Here is a 22,411-nt window from a genome sequence, read left to right as displayed (position 1 = left end):
AGGGCAAGATAGCCCTGCACTATATAGTCATTAGTAGGGATTAGGGTGAGAATTAGGAAAAAACCTACATTCCCACCCTCTTGGCTGGGGTGGGAATGCCTTGGGGTCCCCTCCAGAGGAGCTGGAGGAAGTGGCCGGGAGAGGGAAGTCTGGTCATTTTTGCTTAGACTATTACCTCTGGTAGTCCAGAATGAGTGGAAGAATATGGATGGATACTAGAGTATGAGTATTGCAAGTAGGGCTCTATGTGTAGTAGGAAGAATAATAACGGAATACTTAATTATTATTATTATTATTAAATTGGAACATTTTAAGAGTGCAATGTGAAAAGTAAAAGTTAAGTTTGTTTGAATAAAAACTAAATATACTTGTCTTACACTTTAATATACTACTTTTTTGCTAAGTTATAGTTTAATTCAAAATTTTATTTTATTCTCAGTGTTTTTTTCTTTACTTTTCCTACTCTTTTATTAAGACTGAACTACATTAGTTCTGATACTGCAGTACGGGCACTAGAAAGGAAAGGGGACGCATTGGGCCGAAACTGAGACACTTAACGGGACGACATGTTGCGCATGCACACAAGCCTCCTCTTCCAGTATTTCGGTAATGGCTGCCAGGAAAGATGAACGGACGGGCAGCGTCTTTTCACTTTAGAGCGCACGCTTGCAACGGACCGTTATCGACGACAGCTCCGAGTGAACATGCTCCATAAACGACCCCTAAAGCACCACGAAAGCGGTTTTCATCGCGGGAACATCGTCTCTGAAAAGTAAGTTTCTAAAACGCCCTCGGTTTGTATTGCTGGTTTTCTCTGAGCGTTGAAGGTTCTGTGTTTGTTAGCTTCAGGTGGACTCCTTAGCCGCGGCTGTTTATCGTTACTTTGTTTAAATGGCTGCACTGTGAGTGGTTTTTGGCTTGTTCAATAGTAAAGTTCAATTTATAGGGCTCGTTTTTCCACTTAGCGCCGTGGCAAAACGTGTTTGGTTGATGTTGTAGTGAGTTGGCTAACTGACAACAACGCTAGCCCCCTTTTTAGCCGTCGGCTATGCGCCTGCTGCCTGCGCGGCGCGTTGCGGCTCATCCCTTCCACGCAGCTCACGTACTGTCACTGCTTTCTAAACATTCCTCCTCCACGTTTCAAGCTGCTCTCCAACCAAATGTGTTTAACAATTTGTTTTAGTTACTCTCGAATAACGGGGTTGCTAATTGTTTTACCCCAATTAGCTCGGCGCTGCAGTCTTTCTTGCGGCGCAGCGGATATAAATATATATTTATTCCGGCTGAGACGGAGGGGTTACTAGAGTTCATGGCACGTAGAGCAGCCGATGCAGCACTCACCCATAACGAATGCAGGGCTAGTGCTGCTACAAATCCTCTGGAACAAACTCGTTCGTGGGTTTATTGTTTTTTAAAACAATTAATTTAATCAAAGTGTGTGTTTTTCTGGAATAATTGCCTTTCTCCGTCGGTGAAATGATCTTAAAACCCAACTTGCTGAGTTCTTTGTGTAAAGTACATGGAGGCAGTTTATCTTTATCTTTTACACAAATGTAGGGGTTACTGTAGTTTAAAACTGCAAACTTGTCCTCCTTTATAGTCAGTGGTTGCAGTATTTCCTTGCAATGATCATGCATGTTTCACTGATTTAATCTAATCTTTTATTTTCCAGCTTTTTGCATAAAGTTGTGATGTTTTTCATGCATGATCATGGAAAGCCGGGTTGTGTTGATTTGGTTTGTTCCAGTTAGTTATACCCAAAAGACAAGCACTGCACTTCAGTAAATATCCCTATCAATAAATGTCCTGTTTTCTATTTGTGTCACACTTTTAACTATGTTAATAGCTCAATAATTACATTTTTTTTCAACAAATCAAAAGCAAATGTGAATTTGAGATGTAATCACAGCACAATTCACGTTTCTTAAACATCATTTCATGTTCTGTTTTGTTACCCAGAACACCCTTATTTTACTACAGCATCTACTGTATCCATGAATGGATTAGGACAGATAAAAATACCTTGGTAGACCGCTATGTTATATAAGGTTGGATTCTGCAGAGCCATCTCTGTCCAATGAATTCACAGTTACATAAGGTATCATCATCCTTGTCCCAGTGGTGCAGTGATGATTCCAGATAGAAAATTATATATATACATTTTTAAATTGACTTTTTAAGAATTTATATTTAGTCAAAAAGAGCAGCTGAACACTATTTATGCTGCCATTACATCACTTTTAAAAAAACGATTTAATGTTCAAGTCAAACGTATGAGTTTTCTTGGAGCGTCTATATATAGTGTTTCAAATAATGGGCTTAAGAATATAAGTGCACTTTTCCTATGTGGAAGCTCATTGCTCCCAGCAATAAAAAAAAACAGGGCGTTTCACTGAGGATTTCCCATTGTCCGCCTCAGCTCAAGTTGCAGTAATATTTTTAAAACCTGTTAGGCAAGAATTATTATTTTTTTATATCAAGTGAAGCCTCTTAAAGTCCCAATCCGATAATCGTTTGAGCTATTCTAAAAGTGTTCCCAGTAGTCTTTTAATTGAGCTGTTTTTAGACAAAATAAAAATAAAAAAACCTGTTGTTTTGACATAGTTTCTGCAAAGTGGCAGTTGTTTATTAGAAATTTGCTTTTGAGTTGAAGGCAGGACTGTTGTCAAAGAGTAAGCCCTTCTCCACTTCCCGTCATCCATCTGTTTACACTCTCTCCTGCTAGCTTGCAGCTCGTCACACCAGCAACCTACTGTAGCATTACCGGTGCAACGGAAATGGCGAGCAATATTGGAGCTATCCAGCCGTATAGTTTAGCCAGATGCCAGCTTGGATGAGGAAAACGAAGACATGGATCTAATCGTCTATTAATGGATGCATCAGAATGGAGCGAAGCAGGGAGCTTGTGGCCTGCCGATTGTAGTTTCAACGTCACGTCTACAAGCTTTTTTTTTTAAACGCCATTTTTTTTGTCTGCTCCTGATTCACAACAGTTTGAACAAAGACATACTCAGAAATTTAATTTTAGGCTTACTTTTTTTTTTAGATATGTCCTGCATACTGAGAAAAAAATCCACAAAAACATGTTTAAAACACCTAAATGTGATTTTCTTTGAATTTGGTCTTTAAAGGTTTCTTCCATCAAAACAATAATGGAAAGAAAAAAATCACATTTTTAAATGTTAGTTATTGTGTGCGTTTTTGTGAAATAGTTTGTTGGTCTTGGACTAATTATCACATGATCTATGATTTTTTTTTTCTCTCCCTTTACGTCTTCCTGTCATTGCTTTGAGCCAATAGTTATTCTGTTGGGTTGCACAATAATAACGGCTCTCTCAATAGATGAGAAACTGAAAACTACCCCAATCAGCCGTTAAGTTTTACCGTTAACTGTTTCCTTGTAAAATCTTGCTCTACCTATAAGCCTACTATGGTTTCATCTGAGAGTCTGCAACTGGCTTTGACATATTTGTTTTGCTGGAACAACCTGTCAGTTTACTATAAAGACTCTACCGCCTCTTTTACTGCTTGTACACACCACCTGAAGCTTCCTTGTAGCGCTGACATTTCCTTATAGTTTTCTGTGTCCTGCCTGTCTGCAGAGAATTGCTGCGATAGCACAAACAGGTATTCCTTTAGAAGTGGCTTGCTCAGGAAAATATTGATCTGAAGTATATGGAAGATAAAAAAGGGATTTCACTGACAGTAAAAAGCAGAGATAGAAGAAAATGTTTTTGTTTTTTTTTAATTGGTGGCCCTCCATGGAGGACAAGCAGTGTCTTATGGCTTTTTGCTGCACATTCTCACTCCAAACTCCTCAGATATGGACGTATGGTTCGAGCTCCTTCTGCATCACTTTTGACTAGTTGTTTTTTGACGTGCTGGGTGTTCCCAATAGATCACAGGTCCCCATCCTCAGGACGCAGTATCGGACGCCGAACCTGTGCAGGTTAGGGTACTGGTCTGCGTCCCGAGGGTTGGCTAACGGATCACGGATACTTTGTGACCTGTACGGATCACTAGTCATGGTTTGGAATACATGTGTACCACAGACCAGCACGTGCATTGTTGTTAAAAGGAAGAAACTGCACATTAAGCATTTTTTTCTCTCAGTTTTTACAGGTGTGGTCTGCAGACATGGAAATGTAACCAGAAACATTTTTGTTTAAAGATGTGTGATATTTATGCTTTATATACTTGATATACATTTTCTCAAATGGGTTTTAAAACGTTTAAAAAAAGTAATTTTAGGTTCTTGGTTTTTTTTTTTTTTATTTTCTTTGCTTTTTACTGATCCGAAAAATGATCAGAACCCTGAGTTTTGTGATCCATTACAGCCCTACTGATTAGCGTCTGTGACCCAAGCGGCCCTCGGGCCAGTATCGATTCGGGGTTTGGAGGTCTGGGACCGCTGATTTAATGGGAACAGCCAGCATGTTGGGGACACCTAAAACATTAAAAAGTGATGCAGGGTTGACCCGGGCCATACGTCCATATATGACAAGTTGGGAGTGAGAATGCGTTGTTTTTTGATGACCATTGAGGAATACTGCAACAAATATAAAAATTACTAACCACAATTCATTTTCATTTGCATTAATAATTTTAAATTGGAAATGAAATAACGAGCAGAACTAAATCACATAAGTTTAAATTTATAGTAAGTAAATATTTACTTGGACTACAGTTGCGTGGTTCTTCTGCATGAAGATACTGAGGATAGAATCGTTTTTTTAGAGGAGCAATCTTGAGAAGAGTAGTAGTGACGCAGGGTTCATATCACCAAAATTGCTTTTATTACTGTTTGCACAAGAGGGACTGCGGCGTCTGAAAACCTGCTAAATATGACAACACTGGGATATGGTTTGAAGTTTTAGTATCACTTGGGCTGTTGCATTCGATATACGTTTTCTAGATACATTTGAAAAAAGCACACAGGAAGAAGTTAGTTTAAAGTCAAACTACTATACAAAAGTTTTTAGTAAACAGTGGGTTTGACTACTGGAAAGCAAACTTTTTTATTTTTATGGTGTGGTTTGTTATTGTTATGAGTTAGCATGATCCTTGTAGCCCCTGAGAATTGAAGGCATCTATGAAGCCTGCTGCTCAGCTCAGCCCCCTTTTCTCAGCAGCTCTATTGTTGTTGAAGGGAACAATGTGCTGCTGAGTTAGCAGATCTAGATTCAAATAAAACTTAATTGCCCTCAATAGGCCTGTGATTGGTTTACTAGCTGGCACCACGAGCTTCCTCACTGAGGTTCATTCAGCCAGTGTTTAAGGCGAATCATCATATTATCCAAAAAAGAGACATATTTCTGTTGATTCAAATGTGTGTTTTGCCTCCTGTGCCTTCTCTATTTATGACTCCCCAACTTTCTCTAACTTGGACCAATCCCATCTCCTCTTTTCTTTTCTTTATTTTCTGCTTCCAACATTCCACAACTGTTTTAATGCTCCGTTTTTCTCTTGTCTTTATGTGCAGAGTGCCCATTGCCAACAACACGTCTTAGTGGTCAGTTCTGCCAGCAGATCAGTATATAACCTGAGGCCATGGCAGTGAAGGACCGCGTGGAGGCTGTGCTCAATGTGGGTCTGCGTGTTCCCAGCATCATGCTGCTCGACGTCCTTTACCGCTGGGACGTGAGCTCCTTCTTCCAGAAGATTCAACGCTCCAGCCTGTCCAACAACCCGCTGTTTCAGTACAAATACCTGGCACTCTATCTGCATTACGTAGGTCAGTGTTGGAGAAACTCACAAACTAATAATGCACGCACAGTACAAAAACACACAAATGTTTTAAAACTTTAGATAAGTGGTGTTGGGGGGAAAAAATGCAAAAGGTTTGGGATTTATGGCATTTAGCTTTCAACTTAAGGTATTTTTTTTCTTAAATCAAATGTGTGATTTGTTTTTGCCATCTATTTTGTCTCGTTTTTTGAGATTTACTGGACTCCTTTCAAAAGGTTCACATTTTTATACTAGTTCCAGTTTATCAAGATTGTAATGTGTATTTACTAGGGTTGTAGGGAAATATAGATTCTGCAATGTTTGGAGTTACTTGTATCGATTTCAAATGTTGACATGACGATATTTAACTAATTTAACTCACTTCTTTTGTTTTCCACCTAAACCTCCAACCACTAGTGGGCAGCACAGCTCACTGAGCCTCTTTGAGCTGCTCTTCATTGCTACCAAAATGACAATAAGATCTGTTAAATGATCAGTCAAAGCAGTGCCTAATGTGCATACATTAGCTAAAAGGAGTTCTACCATTTTATTACAATAAAAGACGCATTAATATTCAGGTAGTATTTTTCCAAACCCATATTTTTTTTTTTTAAACATCTTTTGGTACATTGTTGGGATAGATCGTGATATGTATCATGTCGTGACACTTGTATCGGGATTGTATTGCCTGACTCTTGCCAGAACATACCCCTGATCTTGACCATTCATTCTTTATCAAAACAATTATTGTCTTAAAAAATATGGAAGTCAAACAAACCTGGAATAAAAAACAGTTGAAACCTAGTTGCACTTTCCCTGACCAACAAAGTTCTACGATTTATATTTAATCAGCAAATGATCATTGTCAGGTTATGAGTTGGTTTGTAATTGAAGAAAAATACAAAGCTCAGAGTTTAGTGTCTTAATTCCTTTTCTTGTGTGTTTGTAAGCTGAAAATCAATAAGCTAATGGACCGTGCTGAAGAACACCAGCACAATAAAGAGAACAAATAAAATAGAATCAACTGTTAAAACAAGAAGGTCTGGACTTTGTTTTAGAGATTACAAATGTTTGAATTACCTGCTTCATATTTTATTGAAATAAAATACTACTTGGCCAGTACAACGGATCTAATATCGAGCAGATCTTTTTCATGTCTAAGCACGCAATGGGCTCTGCAAACAGGAACGTGCACAGATGCTGTCGAACGTCGCCTTCTTTGTCCTCTTATTCTTCTCCTTTTCTTTCAGGTTACATCCTGAGCTTGGTGCTCCTGACTCTGCCGCGTCAGCACCTGGTTAAACTGTACCTGTACGTCCTGACTGCTCTGCTGCTCTTCGCTGGTCACCAGGTTTCGAGGTATAAATAGCTTCTCGATTGTTAAAACCCACAGAAAACGTTTTCCAGGATCTGATTCCTTCACAGTTTCTCTGGCTTCAAATATGAACATTTGTCATTTTTTAGCCACAAATATTGGGTTAATTTCTTTTTATCACAAGTATTATATATTTTTTATCTAGTAGCTGTGTCTATGTAGAGATTTTTCTGAAGGAATGTACTAAATCAAAGTTTCCTGGTGTGTGTTGTTCAGAGCTTACGTGCCTGCATGGTGTTGTGTTTCAGCTTACAGCAGAAGCTTTTCAAGCACGCCTATTATTTTGAACTTTCTTTTTTAGGGATTATGTTCGCAGTGAACTGGATTCTGGTTATGAAGGACCTATTTATCTGGAACCGCTCTCCATGAACAGGTTCTCCACGGCTCTCATAGGTATACTGTTACACATCAGTGTGATGCAGGCTTTAGCGTCAGGCTTTTATCTCCACTCGCTCTTTAGCGTTAGCTTGAACAAAGCTATCCAGGTTTTAACTTTTTCTTACCCAATAAAACCTAGACACACTTAAAATGATTGGAGTTCATTTCAATTGGTTAAAGTAAGTTTAAGTAACAATTTAAGATACTATTTCTAGTTACCCAAGTATAATAAAATCTTTATTTCATGTTCATTTAGAGAATTATTTTGTAATTTAAACTTCTATACTTCTGTTTATATACACTATGGTTGCTGTTTATATACCATTTTGAATAATTGTAGTAATGCTAGTTTAATTTAGCTAAGCTAACATCATACCCAACTAGCGTAGTACTTACAATATTTCCTTGATGAAACTATAAAATAAAGAACTTAAATCTAAAGTTTGTGGAACTTTCATGACATGATTGAGATTCTTTCTTTTGTTGATTTGTAATGAAATTGTCTTAAAATGTTAGAATTTCAGCTTACATTTTATTTCTAATAATAAAAAACAGTTATTATTTCAAAATATGTCAAATTTCAGCTTTAATTTGGCTTTTGTAATTTATTGAAGAAAAGATTTAGTGTATATTTATACTTCATTTACGGAATGTACTTCTACAGTAGAGAAACGGGAAAAAAACATGCTAGAATTATTTTATGGTTAGTATTTACTCAGCTATTTCAAAAATGACTTGTAGTGGTGCATTCATGTCTGTGCACGTGTGCTGCTGTCTTCCAGGTCAGCTGGTGGTGTGCACACTGTGCTCCTGTGTAATGCAAACCAAGAGGATTTGGCTCTTCTCGGCTCACCTCCTCCCTCTGGTGGCCAGATTGTGTCTGGTCCCCCTGGAGACCATTGTGTTCATCAATAAGTTCTCCATGATCTTCACAGGCCTGGAGGTCATTTACTTTCTGGCGTCTAACTTACTGGTACCATACAACCTGGCCAAAACTGCCTACAGGGAGCTCGCTCAGGTAATAAATGATCAGCATGGCCAAAGGCTGCTAGCTTTTCACTTTTTTCTTTTGTGTAACGACCTAATTATTTGATGATCAGCAGTATTTTTTTTTTCTAATTTTTATTTATTTATTTTTACTTTCTCTAACGTGGTTCTTTTGATTTTTCTCTTAGGTGGTGGAGGTGTACGGCCTCCTGGCGTTAGGGATGTCTCTGTGGAACCAGCTGGTCCTTCCCGTTCTCTTCATGTGTTTCTGGCTGCTGCTCTTCACCCTGCAGATCTACACGTATTTCAGCACCAGAGACCAGCCGACCTCACGGGAGAGACTTCTTTTCTTATTCCTCACCAGGTGAGACTCAAACACCACGATTCAAACTGTAAGGAACTAGAGCTGCCACGATTAGGTGACTAATCGAATATTAAAATACTCAACAACTAATTTGATAGTCAATTAGTCGTTACTTTGTATTATATGGAGTCAGAGTGTAGTAAAGTTGAAAGTTATAATGGCATTATTCTAGCTTTTTGGACTATTTTGGAATTTATTAAGGTTTTTAAGGCTATTTGGGAGTTTAGCTAATATTTCAGCTACATGCTAGCTTATTTGGCTAACTTAGGCCTTTTTTTATTTTTTTAGGCTATTTTTCAATTTGGCTAATATTCCAGCTACATGCTAGCTTATTTGGCTAACTTAGGCCTTTTTTTGTTTGTTTTTTAGGCTATTTTTCAATTTGGCTAATATTTCAGCTACATGCTAACTGTTTTGGCTAACTTAGGCCTTTTTTGTTTTTAGTTTTTTAGGCTATTTTTCAATTTGGCTAATATTTCAGCTATATGCTAGCTGTTTTGGCTAGCTTAGGCTTTTTATTTTTTTAAAGCTAATTTGGCATTTAACGAATATTTTAGCTGGCTATCAGCTTCAGCATTTTTAGCTATTAAAGTTAAAGTCCCACTATTTGTCACGCAGCTAAGTGTGTGAAATTTGTTCTCCGCATTTGACCCATCCCCTGGGGGAGCGGTGAGCTGCAGACACAGCCGATCTTGGTGGTTTAACCCCCCAGTCCAACTCCTTAGTGCTGAGTGTCAAGCAGGGAGGCACTGGGTCCCATTTTTAGAGTCTTTGGTATGACTCAGCTGGGATTTGAACCCAAGACCTTCCAATCTCAGAGTGGACACTTTACCACAAGGTCACTGAGCTGGTAATTTCAGCATCTTCAGCAGCCAAATTCATCTTACAGCATTCACACTAGGATTATTGCAGGTAAAGCTATGTATCTAGTTTTTAGTTGGTTTAAAGCTAACCATGGTTAAGATGTGTGATTTACATCCAGTTTGTGCAAGACTCGATTAGTCGGCAAATCTGAAAAAATTATCTGTGATTAGTCGACTATTAAAATGATCGTTTGTGGCACCACTATAAGGAACATATAAAGACTATTTTGTTCTTCGTTTCTTCTATACATTTGGATTCTCCAGAAATCAAAACTATAAGTACAAAATAGAGAAGCTGAAAAAACTAGTTACTCTGCAAAGTATGTGGAAAATGTTAGTTTTTTAATCTTCATAGGGTTGCTTAAAGGGGAGAAATAATAAAGGAGACAAAGTTTTCTTTCTTCTTTCTTGCGATCGTTGTCTCCTTCAACATTTCTTGGTCTCCTGTCTGTTCCTGCAGCGTTGCAGAATGTTGCAGTACCCCCTACTCTCTGCTGGGGCTCGTTTTCACCGTTTCCTTCATCGCTCTCGGAGTTCTCACTTTATGCAAGTTCTACCTGCAGGGCTACAGAGCCTTTATGAACGACAACACCATGCACAGGTTAGTCAGTGAATGTGTGTTTCTATTTGTTCCTGTTGTGGGTTTTTGTTTAACTCGTCTTTATTTTTTGTGGTCTGTACAGAGGAATGACGGAGGGCATCACCCTGCTGATTCTCGCTGTCCAAACCGGCCTGATAGAGCTGCAGGTCATCCATCGAGCCTTCCTTCTCTCCATCATCCTCTTCATAGTCGTTGCTTCCATCCTGCAGTCCATGCTGGAAATCGCTGATCCCATCGTCCTGGCGCTGGGGGCCTCTAGAGACAAGTGAGCTCCACGTGGTGTATATTTATAGACATCCAATGACAAAAATATACAACAACTTTCCTTACTTTGGCAAAATATAAGAAGTTGGTTTGTTAATTAAAAAAAAATGTTAATTTAAATATATAGAGGAATTCATGCAATAAAATAGAAAAACAAATCCCTCCTTCCCCACCACAGGAGCCTGTGGAAGCACTTCCGAGCCGTGTCCCTGTGCCTCTTCCTCCTGATCTTTCCAGCCTACATGTCTTACATGATCTGTCAGTTCTTCCATATGGATTTCTGGCTCCTCATCATCATCTCTTCATCAATCCTCACCTCTCTTCAGGTAATGCACACAAGGCCAAATATAACTCACATTTTTTTTCCAAGCAAGAAAATGCAGAAATTTGATTTCACCTTTTCTACTTCTAAATCAAGATTCTTAACTGGAACATCCCTGCTAATGCGTGTGTAAATTGTAGATGTTATTGTGGCGTTATTCAGATCATGCAGGACATATATTTGGCTTCATTTAGCTTGGATTTCTGAGTTTAAATCACTGTGAATCAGGAACAGATGAAAAAAGGCACTTTAAACAAAAAAATCATATTTGTGATGCAGAAAATACTCATAGACTTTCTACTTTAAGCTCTCAGCAGTGGGGAGGGGAAGGGGGCGGAGCTACTGCACACCAAAGGTCCTGCCCACAACTCGGAGCCAACTTTCTTACCATCTACTGCAGCTCTGCAGAAAGTATATACTAGAAAACACATTTTTGTGATATTTGACTAAAGACTGTATAATCATAATTAAAGGAGCACTGGGAACGCTTTAAAATACATCAAAATATGACAGAATAATTAAAGTTTCTCCTCTGTGGCTTCAAGGTTCTTGGTACTCTGCTGATCTACGTCCTCTTCATGGTGGAGGAGTTTCGGAAAGCTCCGGTGGAGAACATGGATGAGGTCATCTACTATGTCAATGGGACCTACAGATTGCTGGAGTTTCTGGTACATGACCCTCACACACATGAAGACCCACACACACATGACCCCCACACACACATGAACACACATAACTCAGAGGTTAGCTCTAGCACCTAACCCAGCTCTGCTGTTTGACGTCTCCCTTCCAGGTTGCAGTGTGCGTGGTGTGCTACGGCGTCTCAGAAACCGTGTTTGGGGAGTGGAGCGTCATGGGAAGCACCATCATCTTGGTCCACTCGTATTATAACGTCTGGCTCCGAGCCCAGCTGGGCTGGCAGAGCTTCCTGCTCAGGAGGGACGCGGTAAACAAGATCAAAAGTCTCCCCACAGCAAGCGACGCTCAGCTGGAACAGTACAACGACATCTGTGCCATTTGCTTCCAGGTACGTGGAGTGTTCTCTCTGATTCGTCACTATCAAGAACTCGTGAAGTTCTGGAGCTAAACTCCGTGTGGTTCTTTCAGGACATGAACAGTGCTGTGATCACGCCGTGCAGCCACTTCTTCCACGCTGGCTGTCTGAAGAAATGGCTGTACGTCCAAGAAACATGTCCTCTCTGTCACGCACAACTCAAAAGCCAATCACCAGCCGCCAGCGTCCCCGCCGACGCCCCTCCAGCCAATCAGAATCCTGGAGGACAAGGAGACGCGGCAGCCTGCAACGATACGAATGACGAGACCGCGGAGAAGGAAAGAGACGAGGAGGAGGATGGACCTTCAGCTGCAAGCAGCTCCTCTAAAACAAATTCACATCAGACGACGACGACGGAGGACGGCCCCTCCTCTTCCTCCACCCCCGACACATTAGACACGCCCAGCACCTCTTCATCTCTTGTCCCCGCCTCCACCTGGAAGCAGTCGTCCTCACAGATGACTGCCGAGTCTGCGAGTCCACTCCGGGATCAACTGTCGCCGTCTGAGCGACTCGCCGGCCACTCTGAGGAATGTTCCCCCCCGCCATGCAGCCTCTGAGCCCCGCCCATAACCCCGCGCATGCATGAACATCCAAACACAATCCAGACACTCATCCTCGACCTGTCGTAGCTTCTGGCTCTGCCATCATGCAGGAAGTCCAACTCAAGAGGAAAAGAACACGAGGGTGGTTGTTGCTTTGGTACGCTGAAGGCAGTTTCCTCCTAAAGGTCAACGTCACTCCGTTTCTCGGTTGTTTTTCTCATTTTAACGGTGCACAAAACCCCCAGAATTCCTCATGTCTGAGATTGTTGAATCTGCTGAGCTTTGTCCTTTCAATGCTGTTTGACCGACAAACCTCCTGCCTTTGGTTGGTGCAGCTTTAACCTAAAGGTCTGCACGGTGCGTCCCGTATGTGCCATGACTTACTTCAGGAACGGATCCGAGGTTGAGACAGCTTTGAGAGCGTGGGGCTCCAGAGTCCTTCACGTTTCTGAAAAATCTACAAACTCTGGAGCTTTTGCCTCTCGGACGATTGTAGGTTTGTGTGTTAGTAAACATTAAACGGCGTGAATGTGTCTGGAGGCCGTCACATGACCTGGAGCCTGTTGCTGGTTTACATGCTGCGGTCTACTCCTGGGAAAAGTAGGCGTGTTCACATGCAATGACTCATTTGACATGTTCGAGTGCTTCAATATATGAATCCTACTTTGTTTGGCTGGTCCCAGCAAACACACTTCTATCCCTCATCGCCAAAGTTTTTGTAAAACTGTTACAGAACGCTTATTTTTAAGGTGCTTTTTGCACCGCTTTGACACAGCTGGACCGGAAGAGGGCGCCGGTGAGCGGCTTTGGATTGAATTGGAAGCAGATTTCACTCGTGCACGCTCTGGCCTTTCAGCCCAACTGACGCACAAACACATTCTGCTCGCCGACTGAAACTCCGTCAGCCACGCCCCCGGCTCTCATTCACGCTTGTACGTGGAGCATGCTCGCCGACACCTGTTACTTCATGGTCGCTTACCAATCTTTTTCTACCTTCTATTTTTTTCTTTACGGTTGTTATTTGCACTAATGTCATTTATACTAGCAGTTCTCCAAAGCTGTTGTGCGGCCGTCAGCAACCAAAAACCCTCTGACGGGAACAGCCTGACCCGTTTGTGTGTAACGTGTACTCCTGTCGCTCTGTAAGAAACTGTATTAAACCAGCGGAGTGCTGATATTTACCTGGTCCGACCTCATGATGAGGCTTCTGGATCAGCAAAGACCGCTCAGTGTTGCTGCTTCTCCAGACTGAATGAAGCATCGCTCCGGCAGGTGTGATCACTCTAGTGCCCTCTGGTGGTAGGAGTGGGATCTGCCCGGTGCTGACAACCTGGAGATGTATTTGTTTAACCCTTCAAAGTATTACTTCCTCTAGCATTAACACTCTTATTACTCTATATGACATTTAGAATCACTGGCTTCAGGACTGAGAATGAATACACAAGTGTATGATCAAACCTGACCAGTGCTGCTTTCTTTAAAATGAAATGTTTTGCACATTTTCTTTTGAAAGATAACTTTGTATATATTTTTTTTTAGTTCTAATCCTATGATTTAAACTTTGTAATGGGTACCAAGAAAAATATCAACTTTTTTTTTCGGCATTTGAGCCGAGAGATTTGCCTGCAAGATTTAAAGAAATCAAAAGTGTGAAGTTGATCAACGTCTTTGGCAGCTGTTTGTGAATGTGCATTTCAGTATTAAATGTGAACATTGTTGGGCAGGAGTTTGTCAGCTGTTGATTCCACCTGCATTTGCTTGTTTTTTGTTGCAGTCTCACTCGACTGCTCTAAATTCAACCCAGTTTTTCAAACTGATAGTGTTTTTTAAATAAATGCTACAGAGCATTTTGACATTTTGTCTCATAGTTGAGATAACCTCTGTGGGATTAACTTCATATAAATGCATCAGTGACCTTGTCAGGTCCTTTTGTTTATGTGCTGTGCCAACAAATTCATTATTGGTGCTTCTGGTGTTAAAAATTTCTACTCTTAAAAGTGTTAGAACATATCAGTTTCTGTCTGATTAGACGTCTAAGCAAATCTAGAGACTGAATCTCCAGCTGCCAACCAGCTCCCTGTGAACAGATGTACTGTATTTGCTGAAAGCATTTTTACCGGCTGTCCACGTCTGTCCTGTCTGACAGATCTGAGGAGATCTCGCTCAGAAATGAAGGTCACGTTCAGGGCTTCTTGTTCAGATTTGATTGGAAACTTCTGGTTTTGAGAGCCAGTAATGTTTGCTTTCTAATGCCCCCCCCTCAACACACAGTTTGGTTTAGACGGACGGGTTCAGACTGGCATCGCCTTGGTGGGATTAAAAAAACAGTCAATAAATGAACCATCCACTGCAGAAACGGTGTGAGCTTCTTTTGTTTAGATTCACAGCTTGATGTTCATGAAAATATTAATGTACTTTAAAAACAAAATATCCATGTAAGATGAAGATATTAAAAAAATGTTTGTGCAACTTAAAAACTCAAACGATAAAAGCACATATCAATCAAGTAACTTTACATTTATGTACTAGAATACTAACAGAACTTATACTTTTAAGGTCTAATTCAGTTTAAAATCCAAATCTTAAACACTTCAAATTCAACTTTATATATATAAATGTTTTTGCTAAAGAACACCTGTGCTTTACATAAAATAAATCATGAAAGTAAAAATGGTACGCATAAAAAAAACAACAATTATGGGAAAAATAGTTTAAAAATCAAATAAAACACGAGGAAATGTAAAAACTACTCAAAATGAAGCTGAAAATAAAAGTTTTTTTTTTTAATATACATAAAATCTATATGTAACATAAAAAATGTACTGTATTCCTCAGTCAAAGTTAAAATATTTTTATTTTCAATTTGTGGCCTCAATTTAGTTTTATGCTAAAGATTGGCATTTCTGAATTTAAGTATAAAAAGTATTTTAAAGTACGGGGGTTAATAAAAAATCCTCAGGCGAGGCTCACGGTATTCAGACTTTTGTTATATAGTTTACTTGTTTGACATAAAAAAATAACCTAAAACCTTTAGAAGTAGTCTCAGAATTAAAACTTTGTGTTTAATGACTAAAAAATACATAAAATCTATATATAACATTAAAAAATGTGCTGTATCCCTCAAAGTTAAAATAGTTTTATTTTCAATTTGTGGCCTAAATTCAGTTTTATGCTAAAGGTTAGCAGTATTTCTGGTTAAAAGTATGGAGGTTAAATAATTCTAAAAAGCAGGCTGGCTGTATTATTCTGACATTTTTTCTCCAAGCGTCCTGCAGAAGTTTCCTTAAATGTTTTATATTTGCTGGTTTCATCCTGATCAGATATTTGGGGTTTCATGGACTGTGCTGACCACTCCACATTTACAAGGTTTTCCTCTCGTTCTTTTGTTCTGGCACAGCTGGGAATTTACGTTTTGGGTCCTGGACTTGTTTTTGGAAGACAGTAAGTGGATGCTTTCCAGAGGAGGAAGTCATGAGACAATGACCCTAAATCCAGCAGGTCAGCTTCACTGGAACCTCAACCACAATGAGGCTGATGTCCAGGAAGCCTCCAGTCATGATGTTAGAATCCTAAACTCTGATTCAGTTATGACATTGGGTCTGTCTGACCCCTTCATGCTTTTTCCATTTCTGGGCACTTTTTAATCATCTAAAAACCTATTATCCAGTTTTATAAAATCTATCTGTCCTTTGTTGTAAGTTTCCTTTTCCGTCCTCCTTTCAGCGCTACAATATTGTTCACCTGTGGCTCATGAGGGTTTGGCTCCACAACGTGTTCCAGCACTGCCTTCATGAAGGCAGAGACGGTTGTCGGTAATCAGGAAAAATTGGAACTCATGAAGGAATGACCTAAGAGTTGATCAACTTTTATTGGGCTCAGTTCATTTCCTTTTCCATGGAAAGAGCCTTCTGAAATGGTTTCCGTTTAGTGACGAGAGCATGTGGAGTTTGGCATTGAGCTTTTAGGAAATATCTGTTTTAAAATCAGAATTATTTTGGATGCGTTTAAAAACCATTTTTTAGCCACTCTATTTATTTCCTTATATATTATACAGCTTTTTGTAAAATAAATACCACTTTAAATGCTTAAAAAATCTCAGAAAAAATGAAAAAAACAATAAAAAGAATTAGTCCAAATCAAAGAAAAAAACAGAGTTGATTCAAAAAACATAATTTGAAGGAAAACGACATAAATATCTTCAAAATAAGTGTTCTGTTTTTGTGAAGCAGCTTATTGCACTAGTAAACCGCTAGAGGGTGCTGTTGCGTCGTTTTACCACCAGACTGGAAGCGTGCGGCACAGCGCTTCTCATCCTTTCCTCCGTCCGTCCGCAATTGGAACCGCATTCATGCGCAGAAACAGCGGAAATTAAGGACTTGTTGAAGATTTCAAATCTTTTGGCATAAATGTTCATTTAGCCTGTCCCATTGTTTCTGTTTTAGACGGGTCTCCCCTTTTGCCCCTAAAAGTTTCTGCATCGTTTTTATTTTTTATTTTTAGTTTAAACAGATTTATCTGAATATTCTTTTTACAAATAATAATAATATATTAATTAATCTAATCTTCTAAATAAAAATGACTTAAAATGTATACCTTTTTTTATCAAACTTTTTTGTAAGATGCGACAAGTGATTTTTTATGTGCAAAAAATGTTTTAACGCTTAGTTTTTTTAAGCCCTCAGAGTGATTTTTTAAAATTTTAAAAATATATCAAATAAATATTGGCTTTTTAAATTTTTAAACAAACAACCAATCATTTTTAACATTGATTTATGACGTTTTTCGGCCTTGAAAGCAAAAGTTCCTACATTATTTTTAATGATTAAAAGGTGATCAATTAATTTGATCATTGCGCTCCTCTCTCCTGTCATTTTCATCTCCTTGCGCACAACACCTTCCCCCCATAAGCAGCAAAGCGGTGCGTCAAAGGTCCCTTTACGCACAAATCAAGGTCAAGAGCGTTCCTCAACAACCTTTGGGAACTGGAGCCGGAAAAACGCGCTGCCAATCATTCCTCCCAGCCTGCAGAATGGAAGTCTGCTGACCTTTCACACCTCAAAAATCAATATGTTTGCTATGGTTTTTTTTTTTTTTTTTAAATCAAAGCATCATCAAAATATTTGCATGTTTTGGCTTCCCCTCTGGGCGACGTGATAAATAGTTTGGAGGAGCAGATGGTGCCAGAGGGACAGACAAAGCGGGGAAATCTGGTAGCAATTATCCTCAATTATGTTCATTGTTATTTTGAGCTAATTATTGTTATTGTCACTTTTGTTTGTGTGTCTTGCGGCACAAGACAGAAAAAAACGACGTGGGCCCCAACAGAAAACAATAGGAATATGTTTTGATGATGATAAAATGATGGAGCCAAACGCGGTGATGTAAATAAAACTCGTTTAAAGGCTGCGGTCTGGTGGCAATGTCTTCCACCTGCGGTATTTAATCCACAGAATTTTATAAAAACGAATTTTTGCTTTTTTTGACAAACATAATTCTCCCCGAAATGTTTTGAAGGCTTGATTGGAGTTCTCTGGAGCACGTGGCTCGGTTTTGAGTTTTAAACCTCAGCGCGCGCGGAGGAAGAACTTCCAGCGGTCCGTTTCCAGCGCGCGCGAGCGCCCTGCGCGCAGAGCCTCACCTGAAGGTTTTACGCGGAACAGTTTTAAAGTTCAGAAACCTGCAGCTGCAGGGGTGGGGGGTCGTTCGGTCCCATCCCCTCCTCTCCATCGATCCCCTCCCTTCTCCTCCATTCCCATCCCTCGTTCTCTCTCTTTCTCCCTCCCTCTCCCTCTCCCTCCCCGGGGCGGGAGAAGCTCGTGCGTTTTCCTCTCAGAGTGGGTCCTCCGGGAAGACTCACAAAGCGATTTTCCCTGTGAGAGAGAGTGCGCGGAGTCTTGAGAGCTCCGGAGACGCAGCGCTGCTCCGGACAGCACCGAGCCCGCGCGCCTCCCGTCCCGCGCGGAGGCTTTGGCATTCACAGCAAAGAGCCAGGAAAAAGGAAGGAAGAAGTGTCCGATAATGCTGACATCTGATCCGGCAGCACCTTGATCCTTTTCTTCTTTCCTCTTTGACAGCTCAGAGCGCAGAAGTCACTCCTGAACATCTCCACTGACTGGTTCTGCTTCAGTTCTGCTTGTTTGGACTTTTTTGGATCTTTATTAAACACCCCCTTTTCATTTGAGGGATTGGAATAAAGACTGAGAGAAGTCTTTTACTGCGCGCGGCAGCAGCTGAGGAGCGCACCAAACGCCAATCAGAGCGCAGGACCCGGAGCGGAGAAAGTGCCCATCAGTGGGGGCTAAAGGACACACCGAGAGAGCGCGCGCGCCGCGGGGCGGATCCGGGGGGAGATTTGTTCATGTTTGGGATCCAGGAGAGCATCCAGAGGAGCGGCAGCAGCCTGAAAGAGGAGCCGCTGGGAGGGATGAACGTCCGGAGCTGGATGCAGGGGGGCGGCGTGCTGGACGCCAACACGGCCGCCCAAAGGTGAGGCTGCCCCCCTTTCAGTAATTCACCCCCCAGCTCTCCTCCACGCGGGGGAATCGCTGCAGATGAGAGCTGCTGTCCGGGGAGAAACTTTGGGATGTCCAGGACCTGATGCTCGGATGCGCTTTGCGTCATGTTTGCGCGCATGGATGAGTTTAATGTCAATAATAATAATATTAATAAAAGTAAAAAAAAAAAACATTTTAAAATTGTACATAAGTCAAATCTTACAGAGGAATATATATATATATATTTATTATAACTTCATTGGAAGAATTTTATATTTTTGATTTTAAATGAAAAGGAAGTTTAAACCAAATATGATGTTGAAGCATTTCTTAAATAAAAAAAAAATATATATATATATATATAGATATTTTTTTCATTTATTTATTGGCTTTCCATTAAACCCCCTCTCACATGTGCCCGCAGTGGCGTGGGTCTGGCTCGGGCTCACTTTGAGAAGCAGCCGCCCTCCAACCTGCGGAAGTCCAACTTCTTCCACTTCGTCCTGGCGCTGTACGACCGGCAGGGTCAGCCGGTGGAGATCGAGAGGACGAGCTTCGTGGACTTCATCGAAAAGGAGAAGGTCAGAGTCACAAAAAATCCTTTATTATTATTATTATTATTAAGCAATTTTCAGTTAAAAACACCTCACACTGCATCCTCGTCACTTTAGCGCAGCGTGAAAATTAAGTGTGAATGCCCACATTAAAAAATGTTGGAAAAATAAAGAAAATAATATTAAAAAAGGAGGCTTAACTTAAATCACTAATTTATTTTAATCCACGTCAACTGTAAATAATGCAGGAGTTTGATTTTTGGATTTTACGCATGCGCTCTTTTTACATTTTTTGTACATTTTTTAAATTTTAAGGAAACCAGTGGAGAGAAGACCAACAACGGGATTCATTACCGTCTGCAGCTTCTTTACAGCAACGGTGAGTGGATCCGCATCAGTTTTTCCTTCCATCCATCCATCCATCCATCCATCCATCCACTCCCTCCCCAGAGAGCGCGGGCTGACAGAAGATGCGCGTCTTTAGAAAAGTTAATTTGGAGAAGAGGGGGGGGACATGTCCTGCTGTCCTCAGAGCAGTGAGAGAGATGCGTGATGCTGCAGAGAACCAACAGGCTGCCACAACTGCTTCATGTCACCCAAACTGCAGGACAGAGTTTCATGATATCCAGTCAGATTTCAGCGCAGCTGTTGCGGGGCGATTTGCAGCAGCTTTTGTGGATCATCACTGTCACTGTCCCGGAATGAGGTTGTCCGGTCTTAAAAAGTTTTTTTTAATGAGTTGAGGCTACAATCTGGAACAACAAGACGGAAAAAAATGTGCAATCTATGTTCTGGCTTTAAATTTTTTGGAGAATGACGATCAAATGTGCTTTTATTAATCCTAGACCCAAAAAAGCAAAAACAACAGTCTTATAATTCAACCAACCATCAATATATTTATTTGGAATCAAATTGGTTACAAAGAAATTGAGTTTCATGGGAATATTTAAATAAATTGATTTTTAATTCCACAAAACCTCTTTGGTTTGTGATTCATAAAATCAGATTTGTGTTTAGGAAATAAAAGTGTAAAAAAACAGATTTTAGAGGCCTAAATTGAGAATTTGTAAAAATCTTTACAAAAGTAGGATTTTTTTTAAATCATCAAGCAACTTTTTTGTCCTTGTGAGTTGTAAAATATTTTTTGTTAACAATTTTTGCAAGAAATATACATTTTTTGTACAAAATTAGTCTCTAATAATAAAAATATAAATATGCAGCATTTGCTAAATGATTAATTATATACAGCTGTACGATACTTTACAGTATTTATGATGAAATGATGTATTCAAACTGTTCCGCTAAAATAAATCAACCCTCTATGTTTTAAAACAGTAAGAAAATAATTTTTCCGAGAGGGCAGAAATTTGGATGAAATCAAATCTGATTGGAGAAAAGAAGTTTAAAATTTTAATGTATGCATAAACTGTAATTTATTTCCTCTTAATTCTGCTTAAATATGTGTGAGGTTTTGTTTTGAATTTACAATAAGTTTGCATGAAACCAAATTTTCAGAATGACTGTTTATTGTTTTAATGTTCTCTGTTCTCCAACAGGCATCAGAACAGAGCAGGACTTTTATGTTCGACTCATAGACTCCATGACTAAACAGGTAAATACAAACACACACATATATACACACACACACACATATACGCACAGCAGTCAGCAGTCAACAGTCTGTCACCTCTGCTGTTACCACCCTGAAAATGAGTCGCTCCACTGATCCGCCGCCTTCCTATACCTGCGTGCACCTGCAAACACAAAACGTACTCCTCATGTGTGTGTGTGTGTGTGTTTTAGCTGGTAGGTGTTACCACAGTGTGTGTGAGTGTGAAAAAAAAAAACACACACGAGCACCACATGGCATTTTTGCCTGTGCCTCCCTCGCTGTGATTAGAGCAGGGAGACAGCGGGCGGGTGTTGAGGAACAGGAGTGTAATTCTGCTGCTCCCTGTGGGAAGTGGAAAGATGTAACGGCACCTCTGGGACTCAGTTTGCTGAATGCCAAGCATCTTTTGATCAGTTCCAATTTTGCTGCTAATGCTTTTGTTTTTGTTTGCATGTACATTTGTCAAAGAGAGATGGAGACAGAAAAATACCCCTAATTAGGAGATTTTTATTTTTTTTTTGTGAATGAGAGTCTACCTTGTGTAGTGGTTTGTGTGCATGGTGGGGTACGAGGGGCCAATAAGCCACTCTGTGCACTGAATGCTTGCTAATGGGACTCCAGGCCCTGACAGCGTCTCACATTACTGCTGCTACACTGCACCGCATACCGTGTGGGTTTGTGTGTGTCCGGCAGGCCTGCGAGACCACACTGATACTCACTAATGCTGTTCAGCTTAAGCTTGTGAGCGCCAACAGTTAGGCCTCGCACATCCTGGAAGCATCCAAATATGGGTACCCATGGTTACTGACGGATGAAAGTTCAGTTGGGAGGTTGTTTTTATACATTTGTTTTCACTTGTGTTGTATGGTTACAGCATGAGTTAGCACCTTGAGGAAATGGTCCCCACTTTGGCATGTGTATGTGTGTGCACACGCGTACTTGTCTATGTGTTTTCTGCAGACCCACAATTAAAACGGTCACTTTTGAGGACCTCATTTTAGAGAACTTTGAGTGAACAGTTTGGACTGAACATGGATTGGAAATGTTTGAATAAGACTTAGGTCTAAGATTTTTTATGTGATTCCCAGCAGTGGTGGAATGAGAAATTAACAGGTGGTCAAACCAAAACAGCCGTGTGGTTGGCTTAGCTGTTGTGTGATGTCATGGCTGCTGTCTCTCTAACCACGCACATTTGCTCCTCATCACTGTTGTGTAGCTCAACTGGAGCCACACATTAGTCTGGGACTCCACCGCTGTCTATTGATTCCGTT

The 22,411-nt window shown here is 40.3% G+C and overlaps 2 protein-coding genes across 2 annotated transcripts in view; both read left to right on the top strand.

The window, feature by feature from the left end:
- The first annotated feature begins 540 nt into the window (after positions 1-540).
- On the top strand, positions 541-14,836 carry LOC112142959 (RING finger protein 145). Its single transcript, XM_024266656.2, has 12 exons — positions 541-772; positions 5,483-5,734; positions 6,978-7,086; positions 7,404-7,495; positions 8,263-8,498; positions 8,656-8,831; positions 10,155-10,295; positions 10,378-10,560; positions 10,738-10,885; positions 11,427-11,549; positions 11,675-11,908; positions 11,989-14,836. The coding sequence occupies exons 2-12, from the start codon at positions 5,551-5,553 to the stop codon at positions 12,493-12,495; spliced, it is 2,133 nt and encodes a 710-aa protein (XP_024122424.1). The 5' UTR covers positions 541-772; positions 5,483-5,550; the 3' UTR covers positions 12,496-14,836.
- Positions 14,837-18,084: 3,248 nt separating this feature from the next.
- The window catches only part of LOC112142958 (transcription factor COE1), a 95,979-nt gene continuing 91,652 nt past the window's right edge, over positions 18,085-22,411 (top strand). Inside the window, exons 1-4 of the mRNA XM_024266655.2 lie at positions 18,085-18,966; positions 19,399-19,555; positions 19,844-19,907; positions 21,085-21,140. Of these exons, the coding sequence (XP_024122423.1) occupies positions 18,839-18,966; positions 19,399-19,555; positions 19,844-19,907; positions 21,085-21,140 (405 nt within the window). The 5' untranslated portion in view covers positions 18,085-18,838. The remainder of the gene's footprint in view (positions 18,967-19,398; positions 19,556-19,843; positions 19,908-21,084; positions 21,141-22,411) is intronic.

This window comes from Oryzias melastigma, linkage group LG14 (genome assembly GCF_002922805.2).
Source record: "Oryzias melastigma strain HK-1 linkage group LG14, ASM292280v2, whole genome shotgun sequence".
Taxonomy (NCBI): Eukaryota; Metazoa; Chordata; class Actinopteri; order Beloniformes; family Adrianichthyidae; genus Oryzias; species Oryzias melastigma.
Note: the sequence above shows the minus strand (reverse complement) of the source record. Positions and strands in the feature narration are given on the sequence as shown.

Excerpts from the sequence above, each read along its gene's own strand:
- LOC112142959 (XM_024266656.2), top strand. The coding sequence starts at position 5,551 with ATGGCAGTGAAGGACCGCGTGGAGGCTGTGCTCAATGTGGGTCTGCGT. Across the intron at positions 7,496-8,262 it reads GTTCTCCACGGCTCTCATAG|GTCAGCTGGTGGTGTGCACA; the intron begins GTATACTGTTAC and ends GCTGTCTTCCAG. Across the intron at positions 8,832-10,154 it reads CTTTTCTTATTCCTCACCAG|CGTTGCAGAATGTTGCAGTA; the intron begins GTGAGACTCAAA and ends CTGTTCCTGCAG.